This window comes from Brachypodium distachyon, chromosome 1 (genome assembly GCF_000005505.3).
Source record: "Brachypodium distachyon strain Bd21 chromosome 1, Brachypodium_distachyon_v3.0, whole genome shotgun sequence".
In the NCBI taxonomy this organism is placed as follows: Eukaryota; Viridiplantae; Streptophyta; class Magnoliopsida; order Poales; family Poaceae; genus Brachypodium; species Brachypodium distachyon.
The window spans coordinates 55,057,468-55,073,599 of NC_016131.3; the positions used below are offsets into that span (position 1 = coordinate 55,057,468).

General features: G+C 48.3%; 2 protein-coding genes and 1 pseudogene across 2 annotated transcripts; 1 reads left to right on the forward strand and 2 right to left on the reverse strand.

The window, feature by feature from the left end:
• The first annotated feature begins 3,486 nt into the window (after positions 1 to 3,486).
• Positions 3,487 to 6,865, forward strand: LOC100822185 (annotated as a pseudogene).
• A 932-nt stretch (positions 6,866 to 7,797) lies between these two features.
• Positions 7,798 to 8,990, reverse strand: LOC100823094 (ubiquitin). The gene is made up of 2 exons (XM_003557481.4): positions 8,858 to 8,990; positions 7,798 to 8,381 (listed from the first exon to the last, which is right to left on the reverse strand). The coding sequence occupies exon 2, from the start codon at positions 8,379 to 8,381 to the stop codon at positions 7,926 to 7,928; it is 456 nt and encodes a 151-aa protein (XP_003557529.1). The 5' UTR covers positions 8,858 to 8,990; the 3' UTR covers positions 7,798 to 7,925.
• A 770-nt stretch (positions 8,991 to 9,760) lies between these two features.
• LOC100823703 (2'-deoxymugineic-acid 2'-dioxygenase) lies at positions 9,761 to 11,481 on the reverse strand. Its single transcript, XM_003557483.4, has 4 exons — positions 11,146 to 11,481; positions 10,789 to 11,039; positions 10,375 to 10,696; positions 9,761 to 10,270 (listed from the first exon to the last, which is right to left on the reverse strand). Exons 1-4 carry the CDS (start codon positions 11,329 to 11,331, stop codon positions 10,028 to 10,030), a joined length of 1,002 nt encoding a protein of 333 aa, XP_003557531.1. The 5' UTR covers positions 11,332 to 11,481; the 3' UTR covers positions 9,761 to 10,027.
• Positions 11,482 to 16,132: the final 4,651 nt, after the last annotated feature.

Genomic DNA, 16,132 nt, shown 5'->3' on the forward strand with positions numbered 1-16,132 from the left:
CGCTCAACCTCAACAGCCTGCCTCTGCCCAATGTTGATCTCTCAGATCTTGCCAGGCCTTTTCATGAGGTGGAAATCAAAAGTGCTATTATGAAGATGCATCCTCAAAAAGCTCCTGTCCCGGACGGTTTCACTGCTAAATTATTTTAGTTTTGCTGGCCTATCATCAAAGGGGACGTCATGGCCGCAATGCAGTTGTTCTGGACAATGAACGATCAGCATCTCATGCAGCTCAACTCTGCCACCATTGTTCTCCTGCCCAAATCTGAAGAAGCTTCCCAACCGAAAGATTTTCGCCCCATTAGCTTGATTCATAGCTTTGCTAAGCTTGCCACGAAAGTCATGGCTATAAGGTTGCAACCTTTGATGCAACAGCTTGTCTCCTCTTATCAGAGTGCTTTCATCAGAGGTCGCTGCATCCACGACAATTTTATCTTTGTCCAATCAGCCATTAGGAAGCTTCACCATGACAACCATGCTACCCTCATGCTGAAGCTTGATATATCTAAAGCTTTCGACTCGGTCTCCTGGACTTTTTTGCTCAAGTTGTTGCTGCACCTAGGCTTCCCAAGCAGATGGACTCAATGGACTACTATGCTTCTCAGAAACTCAACTTCTCAAATCTTGGTTAATCAGTCCCTCTCGGAGAGGATTTCACATCGTAGAGGCTTGCGTCAGAGCGATCCTTTGTCACCACTTCTTTTTGTCTTCATCATGGACTGTCTGGCTCGTCTGCTCACGCTTGCTGAAGAAGTGTGCTCCTGCTGCCTATTGGTCGGCGCAGCCGGCTGGCTCGCATCTCTCTGGACGACGCGATGACCTTTCTCAACCCAAGCCCTCAAGATCAAGAAGTTACCGCTGAAATTTTAAATTTATTCGGGCATGCTACTGGTCTCGTGGTCAAGGGCGATTCAGCTTGCTGTCAATTCCCTAGGCTGCGACCGTGGCATCTTCCCTTGCTCCTATGTTGGTATGCCCTTGTCTGCTTCAAAGCTTAAGAGAAGCGACGTCCAACCCACCATTGACAAAGTCGCAAAGAAACTTGCCGGTTGGCAAGGGCAATTTATCTCCAAGGCGGGTCACTTAATTCTCATCAATTCTGTCCTCTCAGCACTGCCTTCGTACCAAATGGTGTCCATCAAACAGCCGGCTTGGGTTATTAAGCAAATTGATAAACTGCGCCACTCGTTCCTTTGGGCTGGTTCTGATTCACCAGCTGGAGCCAAAAACCTTGTTGCTTGGCAGAAAGTGTGCGCACCCAAAGTTTATGGCGGCCTTGGTATTCCTGATCTCGCTCGGCATGGACGAGCCTTCAGAGTTCGATGGCTCTTCTCTGCATGGGGAGGCGTCGATAAGGAGCTTTTCTACCACTTCGCAAAAGACAGTGCGACCCTTGCCCTGTTCCATGCTACCACCAGATTCCACCTTGGGGATGGCTCGAGATGCTCTTTTTGGTCTGATCCTTGGATCCTTGGTCAACCGCTTGTAGAGCGTTTTCCTGCCCTTTACAATCACTCTCGGGCTCGCGGCAAATGTGTCAAGGCGGCGCTCAATGAGCATTGCTGGATCCGCAACATCAAGTGTCAGCCTACTCATGAGGTGCTGCTCCAATTCATCAATTTGTGGAATATTATTCAAAGTGTCTCCCTCTCCGACGTGCCGGACTCAATCTCATGGAAGCTAGAGACATCAGGCAGGTACACGGCTGCTTCTGCTTACCATCTTCAATTCATTGGAAGAGCCTATTCTATGGAGGCTGCGCTTATTTGAAAAATTCAGATTCCCGCCAAAGTCAAGTTCTTCTCTTGGACGGTCGCTCTTCAAAGATGCCTCACTGCGGATCGGCTGACTTTAAAGGGTATTCTTGCTAATCCTATCTGCCAGCTATGCCGGACTTTGCCGGAAACTGCCACCCATCTGTTTGTCACATGTTCCTTCACTTCTCGTTTCTGGGTTCGGCTCCTGCGCCAGGTCAATGTTCAGGTTCTTTCCATGCCTCACCTCTCTAATAAGTCTCTGTTTGAGTGGGGGTTCGACGAGGCTCGGCGATGCTCCTCCGCCGTGCTTAAAGAGAGGCTTGGGGCCGTTGTCATGGTGGGGTGGTGGCACCTCTGGTCAGAGCGCAATCAGAGGGTCTTTCACTCCAAGCACCTCTCCGTGGCCAAGCTTTGTGATTTTGCCTTTGATGAGCTCGTGTCCTGGAAGCATGCAGGATGCAAGACAGTCGTTTCCTTCTAGATGATTGAGAATTGTTGGTTTCATAGGGTTTGCTCTCCTGAAATTCGCCTTCTTCAGTTTGTCCGCTTGTCTGTTTGTTCGCTCCTTGTTCTTCTTCTTGGCTCTGTAAATAACTTTTTTTTCGCTTCGTCTTAATTAATGAAAAGCAGCGCTGCTGCATTTTCGTCAAAAAAAAACTTGCCATTGGAATCTACTCCCTCCATTTCATAATTCTTGTCTCAAATTTGCCAAAAAATGGATGTATCTATTCCTAAAAAGCGTCTACATACATGTAATATTTCGACAAGAATTATGAAACGGAGGGAGTAATTAATACCGCTCTGTATTATTTTTGTGATGAGAATTCTGTGGACGTGAATACTCGGAGGTTGTGAGTCCTTGAATTGAGCAATTGTTCTTGTTTTGTTAGAGCTGCGACTGCACAGCCCGCGATATGTTCACCCATGCATCCCTGTTAGTTGAAATGTCAAAATGTTCACCCATGCATCTCTTCTTGGTTAAATTCCTCTCCCCGTCGCATCGTACGTCTCTTGGTGAGTGATGTAATCATGATGTCAAGACAATAGAAAGGTATTTTTATTGTAATTCTCTTATTGCAAAAAGTTGGTGGTAGAGTAAGGAACGAGATGAGCGTTGCACATGAGCCCTGTTTTTGCAAAGTACGTCGCTTGTATGTAGAGAAAAGACAAGGATTTGAGACACTTCGGCCGGACACAAAGTACTGTGCAGGACTCAGAATACTTTTGGAGAAACAGCTTGGGAAAACTAAGAACTCGTATCATATGTGGCAATCAGAGGATTCTAGATTCCGTGCGGTAAATTAAATAAGAAGGGAAATTTCTAGAGAATTACATATAAAGAAATAGAAACGTGCGATTAATATACTCCCTCCGGCCGGAATTGCTGATCGAAATATTACATGTATCTAGACACTTCTTATACATAGATACATCCGTATTTAGGCAATTTGAAACAAGTAATACCGGTCGGATCGAGTAGTTTCCATATACCATGTTTCCGGTGCAACGCATATACTTATCCACTCATCCATGAATAGAAACGGTTAATCACCTACACTAAACCTTTTCCAAATTAAAACAGCTCCGTCATGATCCTTATCTTGATCACGGGGCCCTATATATATCTGCACGCAACAAGCAGCACCAAGCCACCAAAGCACCAAAGCCAGAATAACTCGCAGTTCAGTCACGACTCACGACGCTTGCAACACCTCAGCTCTCGCCGTGAAATGGCACTGGTGTTCGACGCCACGATCCTGAGCGGGGAGCCAGTGATCCCGCCGCAGTCGTGTGGCCCGCCGACGAGGCCCCACCAACCACCGTGGAGGAGATCTCCATCCCGGTCATCGACCTCGCCGCGTTCCTCTCCGGCTCCGGCGATTTCAGCGGCGAAGATCACTTTGCGGCGGCATGCGAGCGGCACGGGTTCTTCCAGATCGTGAACCACGGCGTCGACCCGTCGCTGCTGGCCGAGGCGTACCGCTGCATGGACGCCTTCTACGCGCTGCCGCTCGCCGAGAAGCAGCGCGCGCAGCGGCGCCTCGGGGAGAACCACGGCTACGCCGGGAGCTTCACGGGGCGGTTCGAGAGCCGGCTGCCGTGGAAGGAGACCATGTCCTTCAACTACTCCGACGCGCCGGGGAACGCCAGCAAGGTCGTCGACTACTTCGTCTCCGTCCTCGGCGAGGAATACCGCCAAATGGGGTAAACAATACGGCCGTCATTCTTAACTAGTAATCTTGCACGCGCACGCGCGTCTCGTTTCTTGATTACTATAATTTGAGTAAACACACAAGTCTATCCTCGAATCCGATGATTCATCGTCAATCATACCAATTTGATACTAAGATGTAAAATGAGGGTCTAAAACATTTGTTCTAATTTAGTTCAGTTTTCAAAACCATAGCACAAAAAGATAAAGGTGGCATTCAAAATTCTGACACATGACCCGCAGAAAAAAAATCCGATACATAGACTCAGTAACATTTGTCCACAATTATAAATTTATCATGTTCTCCATCTTGGTAACTGCGGCATGGTTCTTTCTCTAAAAAGAAAAAGAAGAGCAAAATGTGATCATAACAGTAATACTAATTCAAAATGACATGGTCATAAAATTATCCCAAATCATCCCCAATAATCTCTCTAAAACCTCCCTGATCCATGGCCCATATCCCCCTCCATTGAGTGCATGCAACCAAAGAGAATCACGACCTTCAGAGTTCAGATGGCGCCAAAACAACTGCTCTTCATAAACACCCAAGGCAGCCAGCACCATCCCAGCTGAACAATCTATAGTTGCCACACAGCTCTTCAACTCCTATATGAAGAGCAGCCTTTCAAAGCAAGAAATTGACAGATTGGCAGCCCATCCAGTACATGTTCACAGCAGAACAGTCCTAACTTCTACACCACCATGAAGCATCAACACAAAATTGTTTTCCTTACAGTAAACCTTTTCAATGTAGACACTGAGAACAATCGGGTTCTTAGCATATACCAATTCAGTTTAAGTACTACTGTCTAAAAAGATAAGGCACGTAAGACAATAATTTCCTGACCCGATTAACAGAATAAGAATATAACTAAAGAGAGAAACAATGAAATGAGAGTTTAAAGACTAAGCAGATTCCTCAAACATGAGAGCAAGATATAGAGCCATGTCGAGAGAGAGGAGTTACTTCTACCTACCACCCATCTGACTGGTAAGGTAGATCACGGCAGAACCTCATGGAAAATTAAAAAAATGCAATAAGCGTAGAAAAACAAAACCTATACTCAATAAGCATTAGACAAAACTGGCCGCATACGCATTGCCAAGTATAGAAGAGGAAATGAGCAATCAGGAGCTTGTAATTATTGAACATGACCCCTTGATTACTGACCGGCATAAACCAGTCCATTGTGAGATTCTATTTATGCCAGCTATCTTTATTAGAAATGGAGTCACAAGAAGATGAGATGTACCAACATAAACTTGATGCTAAGAAAAAAAGGAACTGGACATTCTTTGCTTGTTTCTCCTCTGTCTACATTTCGTTGAACAGCTTGACTGCATCATGTGTCCACTGTTGTTTACCTGCAAATTAAGTGAGAGTGCAACATTACAATTGTTTACCTGCAAAGGTGTGGGAAAGGACTCCATGGACTGGAGCTCGGGATCATCTTGATCGGGATGTGGGAAAGGGGTGGAGGGTTCGTGGACAGCGAACCGGTGGCGGCGCGGCAACCCGAGCAGTAGCGGTGCGATGGTGCGGGGGCGACGGGATGGCAGCGGCGGCGGCGCGGGAGGGCAGCGGACGCCGGTGGGAGGTGCGCCACTAGAAGCAGGAGTTGGCGGCGGCGCGGGAGGGCAGCGGGCGCCGGAGGAGGTGCCGCGCGGGCAAGAGGAGTCAGCGTCAACGGCACAGCAGGAGTTCAGCCTTTACACTCCTATCCTATGGAGTTCCGCGCGCAGGACGAGGAGGCCGGCCACAGGGGAAGGGAAGAGGAGGAGGCCGCGGGGGGTTTGAGGCGGCGGCGGCCGCAGGGGAAGGGAGGAGGAGGCCGCATTGGAGGATGGCTGGGGCCAGAAAAAAAGAAAAAAAACGGTTCGGGGAGGGGGGCTGAAAGATTCTCCTGCGGTGGAATTGCAGCCTCAACACTTAATCACTAAACGCGCACGGTTAGCAAGTAATCTGTGTTTAGTGAGTTTGATTGTGAGGCTATTAGTAGTGTGTGTTCGTTTAGTGGGTGGACATTGGAAAGAACATGTTGGTGCCTTTATAAGTAGTAGAGATTCTTTGCTTCAGCGTCTCCTGTTTTAATGAAGTGGATTTGTCAGTATTAGGCACCTGCAGTAATTCACTTTGTCTCGTGTGTGACGTTCAGTTCAGCTAGATTTTTCTGGAGCGTTGGATCTAGATCCAACGGTAGGATGTAAAATCACACGTGTATAATATGGGGCATGCAATGGGTATATGCAGGGAGGTGTGGCAGGGGTACTGCGACGTGATGACGCGGCTGGCGCAGGACGTGACGGACCTCCTAGCGGTGGGCCTGGGCCTGGGCCGGGGCGGGCTGCGGGCCTTTTTCGCGGGCGGGGACTCCGTGATGAGGCTGAACAACTACCCGCCGTGCCGGCAGCCGCACCTGACGCTGGGCACGGGGCCCCACCGCGACCCGACGTCGCTGACGCTGCTCCACCAGGACCTCGTCGGCGGGCTGCAGGTATTCGTCGGCGGCGAGTGGCGCGCCGTCAGGCCCCGGGAAGACGCCTTCGTCGTCAACATCGGCGACACCTTCGCCGCGCTCGTCGACGGCCGCCACGCCAGCTGCCTCCACCGCGCCGTCGTCAACGGCGCCGCCGCGCGCCGGTCGCTCACCTTCTTCCTCAACCCGCCGCTCGACCGCGTCGTCTCGCCGCCGCCGGGGCTGCTGCTCGCCGAGGACGTCGACGGCGGCGCCATCAACCGGAAGTACCCAGACTTCACGTGGCGCGAGTTCCTCGAGTTCACGCAGAAGCACTACCGCTCGGACACCAACACCATGGACGCCTTCGTCGATTGGATCAAGCAGGGCCGCCGCGGTGTCCAGTTCCATGGAGAGGCCGGCCAGGAGAAGAATTGATCATTAGCAGATTAGCTAGCTAGGTGATCGCCTCTAGCTAATTTAATCGCAGAGCCGCAGAGACAATCTATATAAGCGATGGATTTGGACTCTGATATTGGAATGGAATAAAAGGACTACTCGATGTTTAATTTTATCTCGCATGCAAGTTATGTAATGTGTGTGGTACGCGCTTGTAGCGAAGTGCGGTTAGTGACTGCATGGATGCGTGCATGCAAACAGATTAATAAATTGGTATGATGTTCTTTGAAATTTTTAAATTTATTGTCACCTATCAACCGCAATCTAGTACTAACATTACACTGTTTGGTCAGATGTGAGATTTATTGAAATACTCGATCTGTTTTTAAATGCTTGTACATTTAGATTTGTCCTAGCTAGTCAGGAAAATTTAGAGAAATTTCGTCTAGGTTTATCTAAAAAGTATATCAATATTTACAAATTCCAAAGAAATACAATAGGAACACATTTTTTTTAAAACAGGATATGATTAAATTAACTTAGTGTTTTAAATCTTGCTATATTTTCTATAATAACCAAAAGAGGCAGGAGGGGGATGTCGAACCAAGAGGAGGCATGACATCTCCTTGCTTATTGTGCAAGCTCATGAGCTACGGCATTCGCTTCCCGGGGACAATGAGCAATAAAACAGATCTTGGGGAACTCAGATACCAACTGCAGGCAATCATCAACCACGGCTGCACCTGGACCATAGTTTTGTTGTTCCCCATTTAGGATCTGTATAATCTGCATGTTATCAGAATTATTGAACACTGCCTTATTGCAGCCATTCAGCAAGGCTTATTCCAGTCCTGGATTGAGAGCGAGCGCCTCAGCTGTCATAGCATCCGGAACGCACTCCAGTTTCGGACAGATCATGATTTGCTAAACTTACATAACTTATAATTAACAGATTTAAGCAACAACGCATCTAGGATATCATAGCATCATGTTTATTCACACCACATCGACACAAAGTTACTAGTACTAACAAATTAAGAGATTTCAACGACTACAACAAACAACAGATCACTGAAAGCTAAGAGCAAACAAGGCAAGGTCAGCGGAGGCGGATGATAAGTGTCAGGGTGGACTCGTTCTGGATGCTGCAATCCGCCAGGGTGCACCCGTCCTCAACCTGCCTTCCTGCAAAGATGAGGCGCTGCTCGCCAGCAGGGATGCCCACCGTGTCTTGAATCTTCGCCTTGACGATGTCGATTGTGTATAAAGGCTCAACCTCCAGAGTGATGGTCGTCATGGAAACGTAGTGCTGGACGATGATCTGCATGCCACCACGCAGACGAAGGACAAGGTGCAGGGTGGACTCTTTCTGAATGTTATAGTCTGCCAAGGTGCGCCCATCGGCGAGCTGCTTCCCGGCGAAGATAAGACGCTGCTGGTCTGGAGGAATGCCCTCCTTATCTTGGATTTTCGCCTTCACGTTATCGATAGTGTCAGATGACTCAACCTCAAGAGTAATTGTCTTGCCTGTGAGGGTCTTCACAAATATCTGCATCTGAAGACATCGACAACAATGTTAAGACAATGGAAAGATGGAAAAACAATGTTAAGACAATTTGGGAGACCGGGAGATCAAAGGAGCATAAACTTCACAGGATCTCATGCTAAAGAAACAAGGCAATTCAACAAGAAGGCGGGACATAACAGATCAAACAGGATATCCTGCGAATCCACAAGGCGACATCTTGCCCCCAAAGCAGCACTGATCAATTGACATGCCATCTTTTTTTGCGATTAAAATCGGCGTGTCGTCTACTGATTGCTGAAGATATATTCACAGGAATTGGGACACCGGAAACATCTTTATTTGCGATAAAAATTGGCATGTGTCGTCTACTGATTGAGCAGAAACAAACTGATTGCTGAAGATATTCACAGGAATTGGGCCACCGGAAACAAGTTCGATCAGGATGCACAAGCAATAGATGGTAGGATTCAGGACAGAAGCAATAGATGGGTAGGATTAGTTACCTTGCAACGGCGATTAGGGTTTCGATGTCTCTTGTTTCGGCGATCAGAGGACGGACGGGAAGAGGGAGATTTCTGGGGAAATTTCTGAGCTGCGGACTCCTCATAGGTCGGTGCCAGCCAGTCAACGTGCAGGATGAACTCCGATATATGTGTTGCGTACGGACAGGATGGAGCACGGGCGGTGTGCGGAAATGGGATCAACAGCAACCGCGCTGGGCTGGACTCCGTCGAATTACATGGGCCATCAGCCCACCACTTAGTTTCAAAAAAAAAAATCAGCCCATAACCCTCCAACGAGTCTTTCAGAAACGCTGCTGCGCTGCTCTGCGAACTGCCACTTTACTGCCAGCGCCTCGAGCAGCGCCTTGCAGATATTAGCACGACCTTTCTGTTTTATAGGATCATACCGCTACACACTTTTTTTTTTACCAAAAAGCAGGTAAGCACTTGAGTCAGCGTTATTCTGACCTATGGTGCAAAGCGTGATTAACTGTCAGGATGATCCTTGCGGCTGTAGAGGATTGTGACTGTAAACATTTCTTCTTCTTTTTTATGAACTGGACTGCATCTCCTTTTGTTTATTTTGTTCTACGTTTGTTGTACAGTAGGAATGGTCACTGGCACGGAAAATGATACGCGTAGATCAATACAACACACTGGCACGGACTGAACTGTAAGGGTATCTTCAACAAGTAATACTACACGGGTACTAAGAAACTAGTAACCAATGTGAAAACGAGATGAATATCACAACCAAGTAATGGTTACTTGAAAAAGTAACAGGTACTGCACAGATAGCAAGACAGGAAAGAAAACAACATGTGAGTCCATCAAGAAAAAAAATGAATACAAAAAAGAAAAGCATATTGAAAAAGGAGATAAAAAATTTAGTATCAACCACCATTCAAATTTGCACTAAAATCACGACAAGTATTTAGAAACGGAAGGGTAGCACAGATTAGAATATTCATTCTGGAGTCAAGCCGCAAATGAAGCATACATATGTGATTCCCATCTGAAATTGATCAATTACTTGTAGTCCGTACGCGTTTCCATCATCAACAGTTCAGGTCTTATTGTTCCATCAGCTAAACCAACAACAACAACACCACCACCAAATATCTGTGCAGCTGGTCGATCTTCATTTGAGACCAAGAACCACGGTAGTAGTCAGATCTTGAAGGCCTTCTCCACGCTCTCCCTCCGTGCGCCGACGGTCTTGTACACGCGCATGAACTCGCGGAACGTGACCGTGCGGTAGCGCGACGGGTCGCCGTCGCCGAGGAGCTCCTCCGCCGGTCCGATGACGCTGTCCTCCGGCGGCATGAGGAACGTCGCCACCGACGTCCGCGCCACCGTGCCGTTGGTCATCGCCCGGTGCTCGATGCTCTTCAGCAATCCGTTTGTCGCAATCTGCGTTACCAAGTTCACAGAACCGATCAAATCAATCAAACCTCCGGCCACTGAGATATGAACAATTAACAGAGGGTGATCGATGGATGGTTATTGAATTTTGCCTCGAGCAGGTGGCCGAAGTTGACGACGAAGGCGTTGGGGACGGGCTGGACATTGATCCAGTCGCCCTTGTAGGCGACCTGAAGGCCGGGGACGGTGCTCTGGAGGAGGAGCGTGATGAGGTTCCGGTCGCAGTGCGGCGGCAGGCCGAGCGTGAGCCCTGGGGCCGGGCACGGCGGGTAGTGGTTCACGTTGATGATCACGTCGCCGGCGGTGAGGTCCCCCTCGAAGTAGTCCGGCCGGAGCCCCATGCCCTCGCACAGCAGCCGCAGCAGCTCCATCCCCACGGCCCTCGTCGGCTCCACGAACTTCTCCACCACATCCCTGCACCGCCAAATTAGTCGTCAGATCAGCCTGAAATTTAACCAATTGGGTGTTCCATTTATTTGATTGAGTTGCGGTGGTTGTTGATTTACCGGAGCATTTGGGGCTTGTCGGGCCAGGCGAACTTGGTGTCGCCGACGGGGTGGCCGCAGGCGAGGCGGAGGCAGTCCCGCCAGTACTTCTCGCCGCCGATCTCGTACGTGGTGCTGGAGAAGAGCCGGCTGGGCTTGCCGGTGTCCTCGGAGTAGAAGGGGGCCTTGTCCGCCGCCGGCATCCGGAAGAACTCCTCGCACGCCGCCTCCATGGCCCGCATCGCCTCCGCAGGGACCCCGTGGTTGACCACCTACATGAACCGCATCGAGTTGCTTAGGATCTCGATGGAAGGAGCGACGATTGAATTAATTCACGGCCGAGGGAAAGAGAAGGGTTGTTGGGGGGTTTGGAGTTGCCTGGAAGAAGCCGAGCTCCTTGCCGGCGTCGAGGACGGCGCGGCGGACCTCGTCGCGGCCCCGGGAGAGGTCGATGACGGGGAGGGAGACGGCGCAGGTGGAGGCCGGCGGGCGCTGGTCGGGCGGGAAGACGAAGCGGTCAGGGAGCGTCGCGTGGGACGGGGCCGAGGACAGCAGGTTCTCCATGGCCGGCTGCTCTCTCGATCGCCTCGCTCGGGAGAAATGGGGGAGAGTCAAAGACGAGATCGAGGGACTGAGAGAGCAGACTGGGAGACAAATGGCTCGTTTCAGGGAAATTTGACGTGAAAATAACCCAAATGTTGGACATCCCAACGCACAGGGGAAAATGTTGGATGGCCATAAATGGGTCGTCGATCCAATGTTGAGATATGCAATCCGAGGCCTGGCACAAAACTAAAGAGAAACTTTACCCCCTAAATAAATTAGAGTATACACATCAGCCGCTGATTATACTAGCACATTCCTAATCACCGTTGATTCATCGTGTCTGTACACAGATCGTACAAGTTTAGTCGTACGTGAGCTAATTCCAAAAAAACGGAGAAAACCAAAACTGGAAATTCAGAATTGAATTCATACATATCTCAATTCTCCCGAGCTAGGCGACAGCGGATCGCCATGAAAAAACATTGTCATCGGTACCGTGTGACGGAATACTCCCGGAACGCTTCGTCTTCTCACCCGACCAGCGCCCTCCGGACTCCATTGCAGTATCTCCCTCTGCGTCATAGACCTCTCACAGGGACGCCACGAGGCATGATGCGTCGTCTTGCAAGCCGACAAGGAGCCCGGCTTTTTTTAGTCCAGTACAAACTTTGAACCCAACACACTATCATTGGTTAGGGCCTCGCCTCTTTCCGTAGTTAGCCGATCTTTTCGTCGTGGTCAACTTGCCACCTCGTCATTTGGTAATATACACTGGCAAAGCTATGTCGAGGTCGGGGGAGCATCGCCCCCCCCCCCCTACCTTTCCAAACATTTGTTAGAGGTCAAGGGGCATCGTCCCCCCCCCCTCCTACCTTTCCAAACATCTGTTAATTAGTACTACCTCTCTTTCTAACTGTAAGATGTTTTATCTGTGTATGTTTGTTGAAAAATCTACCAACATCTTAAGACAAATTTAATTATTATAACTTAGGACAACAATAAAACATCTCATACTAGCAAGGTAGAAAGTAACACTGCGATCGGCTCGTAGTTGTGCCCGGGTTCGCAACTGGGGCCAAAGGCAACCGTCGAGAGTGATCCGTGTACATGAAAAATTGAGCATAATAGATCTACTTGGTTTGCAAAGAGACTGTTGGGTGAATGGAGAAGTGTCAACAAACAGCGGCGGATCTAGGATTTTCAACGTTAGGGGTGTCATGCTTTACCTATATTACAAAAGGCGCTCAAACATTGCAAATTTAACACAAAATTCGTTATAATTACAATACATGTAGTTTAATATATATAGTCATGAACAATAGTAATTACAATAAAAAATTCAAAATATGCGAAAAAAGCAAATTTAAAACTTCAAGTCGCGCAACATTATCTCTCTTTATATCTCAACAAATCTACATAAGAAACAGGCAACAATTTTGTATCAACAGGTAGGGGGAAATTCGGGACATCAGCTTCAACCAAAATTCAAAAAGGGGGGAAATCTCACCGGCGACGTTGCAAGCCGGTGCAACAATTCCTTGTGGCAGGGGCTCGATGCCCGTCGCTGCTCGCCGCCCGCAGCACCGCGAGCGGATAGGTTCTTCCATTCTGAGGCTTGTTATGGGGATCGATTGATTTCTCTGGAGTCAGGAGTGTCGTTTCCAGGTGAGGTGAATGGGCATGGAGTGTGAATGGGTTAGCTTTTACAGTATTGTTAAGTGGGTTTAGAATTAAGCTGGGCCCATAATGAATCTCTTTCTTTAACTATTTTTGATTTACGGTACGCACCTTCAATCTCTAATTTCAACTAATGTACTTGTTATGTACTACTCCCTCCGTTCCTAATTAATTGGCGCCGACTGTTTTGCGAAGAAACCCCTGTAAATTTTTGAAATAAATCAGCATTCCACATCTTCAATTAAATGTGGACTGCGCGTTGAGGACGGCTCGTTAGTGGCAAGGGACTGCTGGTCAATCGAGTACCCAACACGGTCTGGAGTGACAGAAGGAGAGCTCTCAACCACAAGTGGGTTGAGGGCCATACCCGGGTGGGTGTAGTCCCTCAACGCTGCAGTCAAGTCGCGGTTCTCCCGCTCAAGGTGGGAGAAACACTGCTGTAGGGTGTCAAGCTGGCCCAACAACTCTCGTACTGAACTCTGAGGTGAAGGTGGGCGTCTGTAGGGTGTAGGTGGACGCGACACGGCTCGAGAGGAAGAACCTCTAAGTACCCTGGGTGGAGCTAAGAAGTCTGAAGTACTGGGTGGAACCGTCGGGTACAGAGGAGGAAGAGCACTCGGAGGTGGTGGTGGTGGTACGAACGTGGGGACAAGTGGTGGAAGTGGAGGCAACACGGAGGTGGACACGAGCTGCGGGGGCACGAAGGTGGGCGGTGTAGCTGTAGACGAACTCCCTGACTCCTCTAGGCAGTGGGGCCACTCTCCCACGCCAATGCGAGCTAGTGCAGCGTGGTACGCGTGGAAGACGTGCGAAGCAGCATCTCGTGCCGCTCCCTGGAGTGCCGACACGAAGTCGTAACGTGCAACACTGTAGACCGGTGGAACGACACCTACCAGCCCCTCCTCAGGAGGGAGGTGCAGAGTGACTAAGTACCCACCGTCACAAGGGTCCTAAACCAAAGTGTAGCACGGTGCAAGACGAATACACAAAATGTAAAGGAGCTAAACCAAGTAGCGAGCAAAACCCACGTGCTCAAAACCCGTACCCGCACCGTACCCTTCATCCTACATTGGTTAGATAAAAATTCAATTAATTATTTAATACATTTTTAGTCAGTCTACTCCAAAAACGTAAGCAAGCAATTAAGAGATGCAAAAAGGTACAGTATTGAAGCTAGGTAGTAAGCGATCAATACCATGCAGTACAGTATACTCTAAGCAGCACAAATCTATTCAATCTCGCATGCTTGTTCAGTTTATTTGTTTGCCATACGTTCTGGTCCAGCACTAATATATAATCCTTATTTTATTTACTAATTACTTTGGTCAGGTCGGTCAGGACGTGCACTTGCTACAAAACAGACGTCGGATTTATTTTTTTATTTTTTATTTTTTTAAGAATAGTCAAATTAGTTCAAGACGAGAAAACTTTTAGTTATTTACATGAGAAGGGAAATTATTCTTCCTTAAGGCTCCGAGAGTCTCTACCTAAGTACATGTCTGTTTCCTCAAGCGCGCTCTGATACCAACTTTTTTGTGACGCCCCGTTACCTCTGACAACGTCAGCGTAACGGAAGAATCGCCACGTACCGAGTTGCGCCAAGATCAACTGGAGGGAAACAGTAGCATGTACAATAGAAACCTTCACCGTTTGCAGACGGTGTCTTATTACAAGGACATTCAAAGTGCCTCCAAGTCTCACTACGGCAAGAGGTGCCTCTAATTTAGACATTATTAGGCCATCTTGAATTACCCTCCTGGTGGTCTACGCAACATCATCTTCGCCAGCAGCATCCTCATACTCATACTCCACTTCAGCATATTCATATTAAGGACCGGACTCATCATAAGTACCGGCTCTACCTCGTCGGGGCTCACCATGATCATTGGTTCTGAAAACAATATATGAAGTAAGGCTGAGTACGTAAGAAAATACGTATTCCGCAAGTTGCCAGAAATCATTATGCATGAGTTAACCTTGACGACCATCAAGCCGTCAGACCACAAATAATTATATTCGAAAATAAGTTATTTCTTTTAGTATTTTGTTGAAAACCATATTTTATTTGAAAAACCTACTGGCGGCAGATCGACGTGGGATCTTACATCCTGTGTTAGAGGAAAACCCACACGACGCACTTCCAAACCCGAAAGCTAGGAGTGATATCCCATCTAACTCTGATCAGAGGTGTACTGCTTTGCCCATAGCATCACTTGGTCAATACTCGTCGGCGCACTAATCATATGCACATGACTAGACCAAGGAACCAAAACCAGAACCAGCCCGTACACTACCTCTGCTTCGCCACCTTGCCTTACGTAGGCCCGCGGGTCGAGACCCCTGACCGGTAGGTCCCGCCCTAGGGTGTCTGCACCTACCCGGATACAGTTACCTTCTCACCCGGGCAGAGGCATCTACTTGGCGTGGTTCGGCTCAGCCTGTCCCATTCCAGGTCTATGGTCAGTACGGTCTGCGCCGCTTTTGAAGTAAGCGCCAGTTGGTTTGTCCTTATATGGTTTCCCTATGTAGAAGAGCTCTGACTTTCCGCCAACCCTATCCGGGTTGCTCCGAACGCTGAGCTCCCTACCCACCGAATTACACTTAAGTGGTAACCCTGTCCGGGTCGGCCCACCTAGTACTGACCATACTAGTGGATCCACCGGATCCACTTACATATTTATTTATAAATCTTATTTTTGGGTGGCATGCAAGAATTTCGAAATAAGCCGAGTTTCATAAATAATTTTCGAAGACATCTTCAAGGGATGCGACTTGCCTGGTACCGCTCCGGTCAACTCAGAAATACCGTCCGGGTATCCTACTTGTCCGGAGTCTACTCCTAATATTTAATTCATACACATGTTTAACAAAAGTTTCTAACCAACAAAGTAATAAAGGAAAATAAAAATAAAAAGCATACGTGCAACAACTTACACTAGTTTTCCTATTCTATATCTAAGCCAAACAGATGAGAGGAATAAACATGTGTGTGTGTGAGCAGAAGCCAGCAGCAAGTAGTACTAATCCACCCAGCGTGTCATCAATTTGTGAAGGCAAAAGAAAGAATAAAAATAAAGCATTGCGCAGACAAACTTCACCGACCGCATCTATTCTCCTCCTCCACCTTTTTTTCTCTCGTTCC

Coding starts and splice junctions, on each gene's coding strand:
- LOC100823094 (XM_003557481.4), bottom strand. CDS start 8,381: ATGCAGATATTTGTGAAGACCCTCACAGGCAAGACAATTACTCTTGAG.
- LOC100823703 (XM_003557483.4), bottom strand. CDS start 11,331: ATGGAGAACCTGCTGTCCTCGGCCCCGTCCCACGCGACGCTCCCTGAC. Junction 10,697..10,788: donor GACAAGCCCCAAATGCTCCG/GTAAATCAACAA, acceptor TTGGCGGTGCAG/GGATGTGGTGGAGAAGTTCG. Junction 10,271..10,374: donor ACTTCGGCCACCTGCTCGAG/GCAAAATTCAAT, acceptor TTGGTAACGCAG/ATTGCGACAAACGGATTGCT.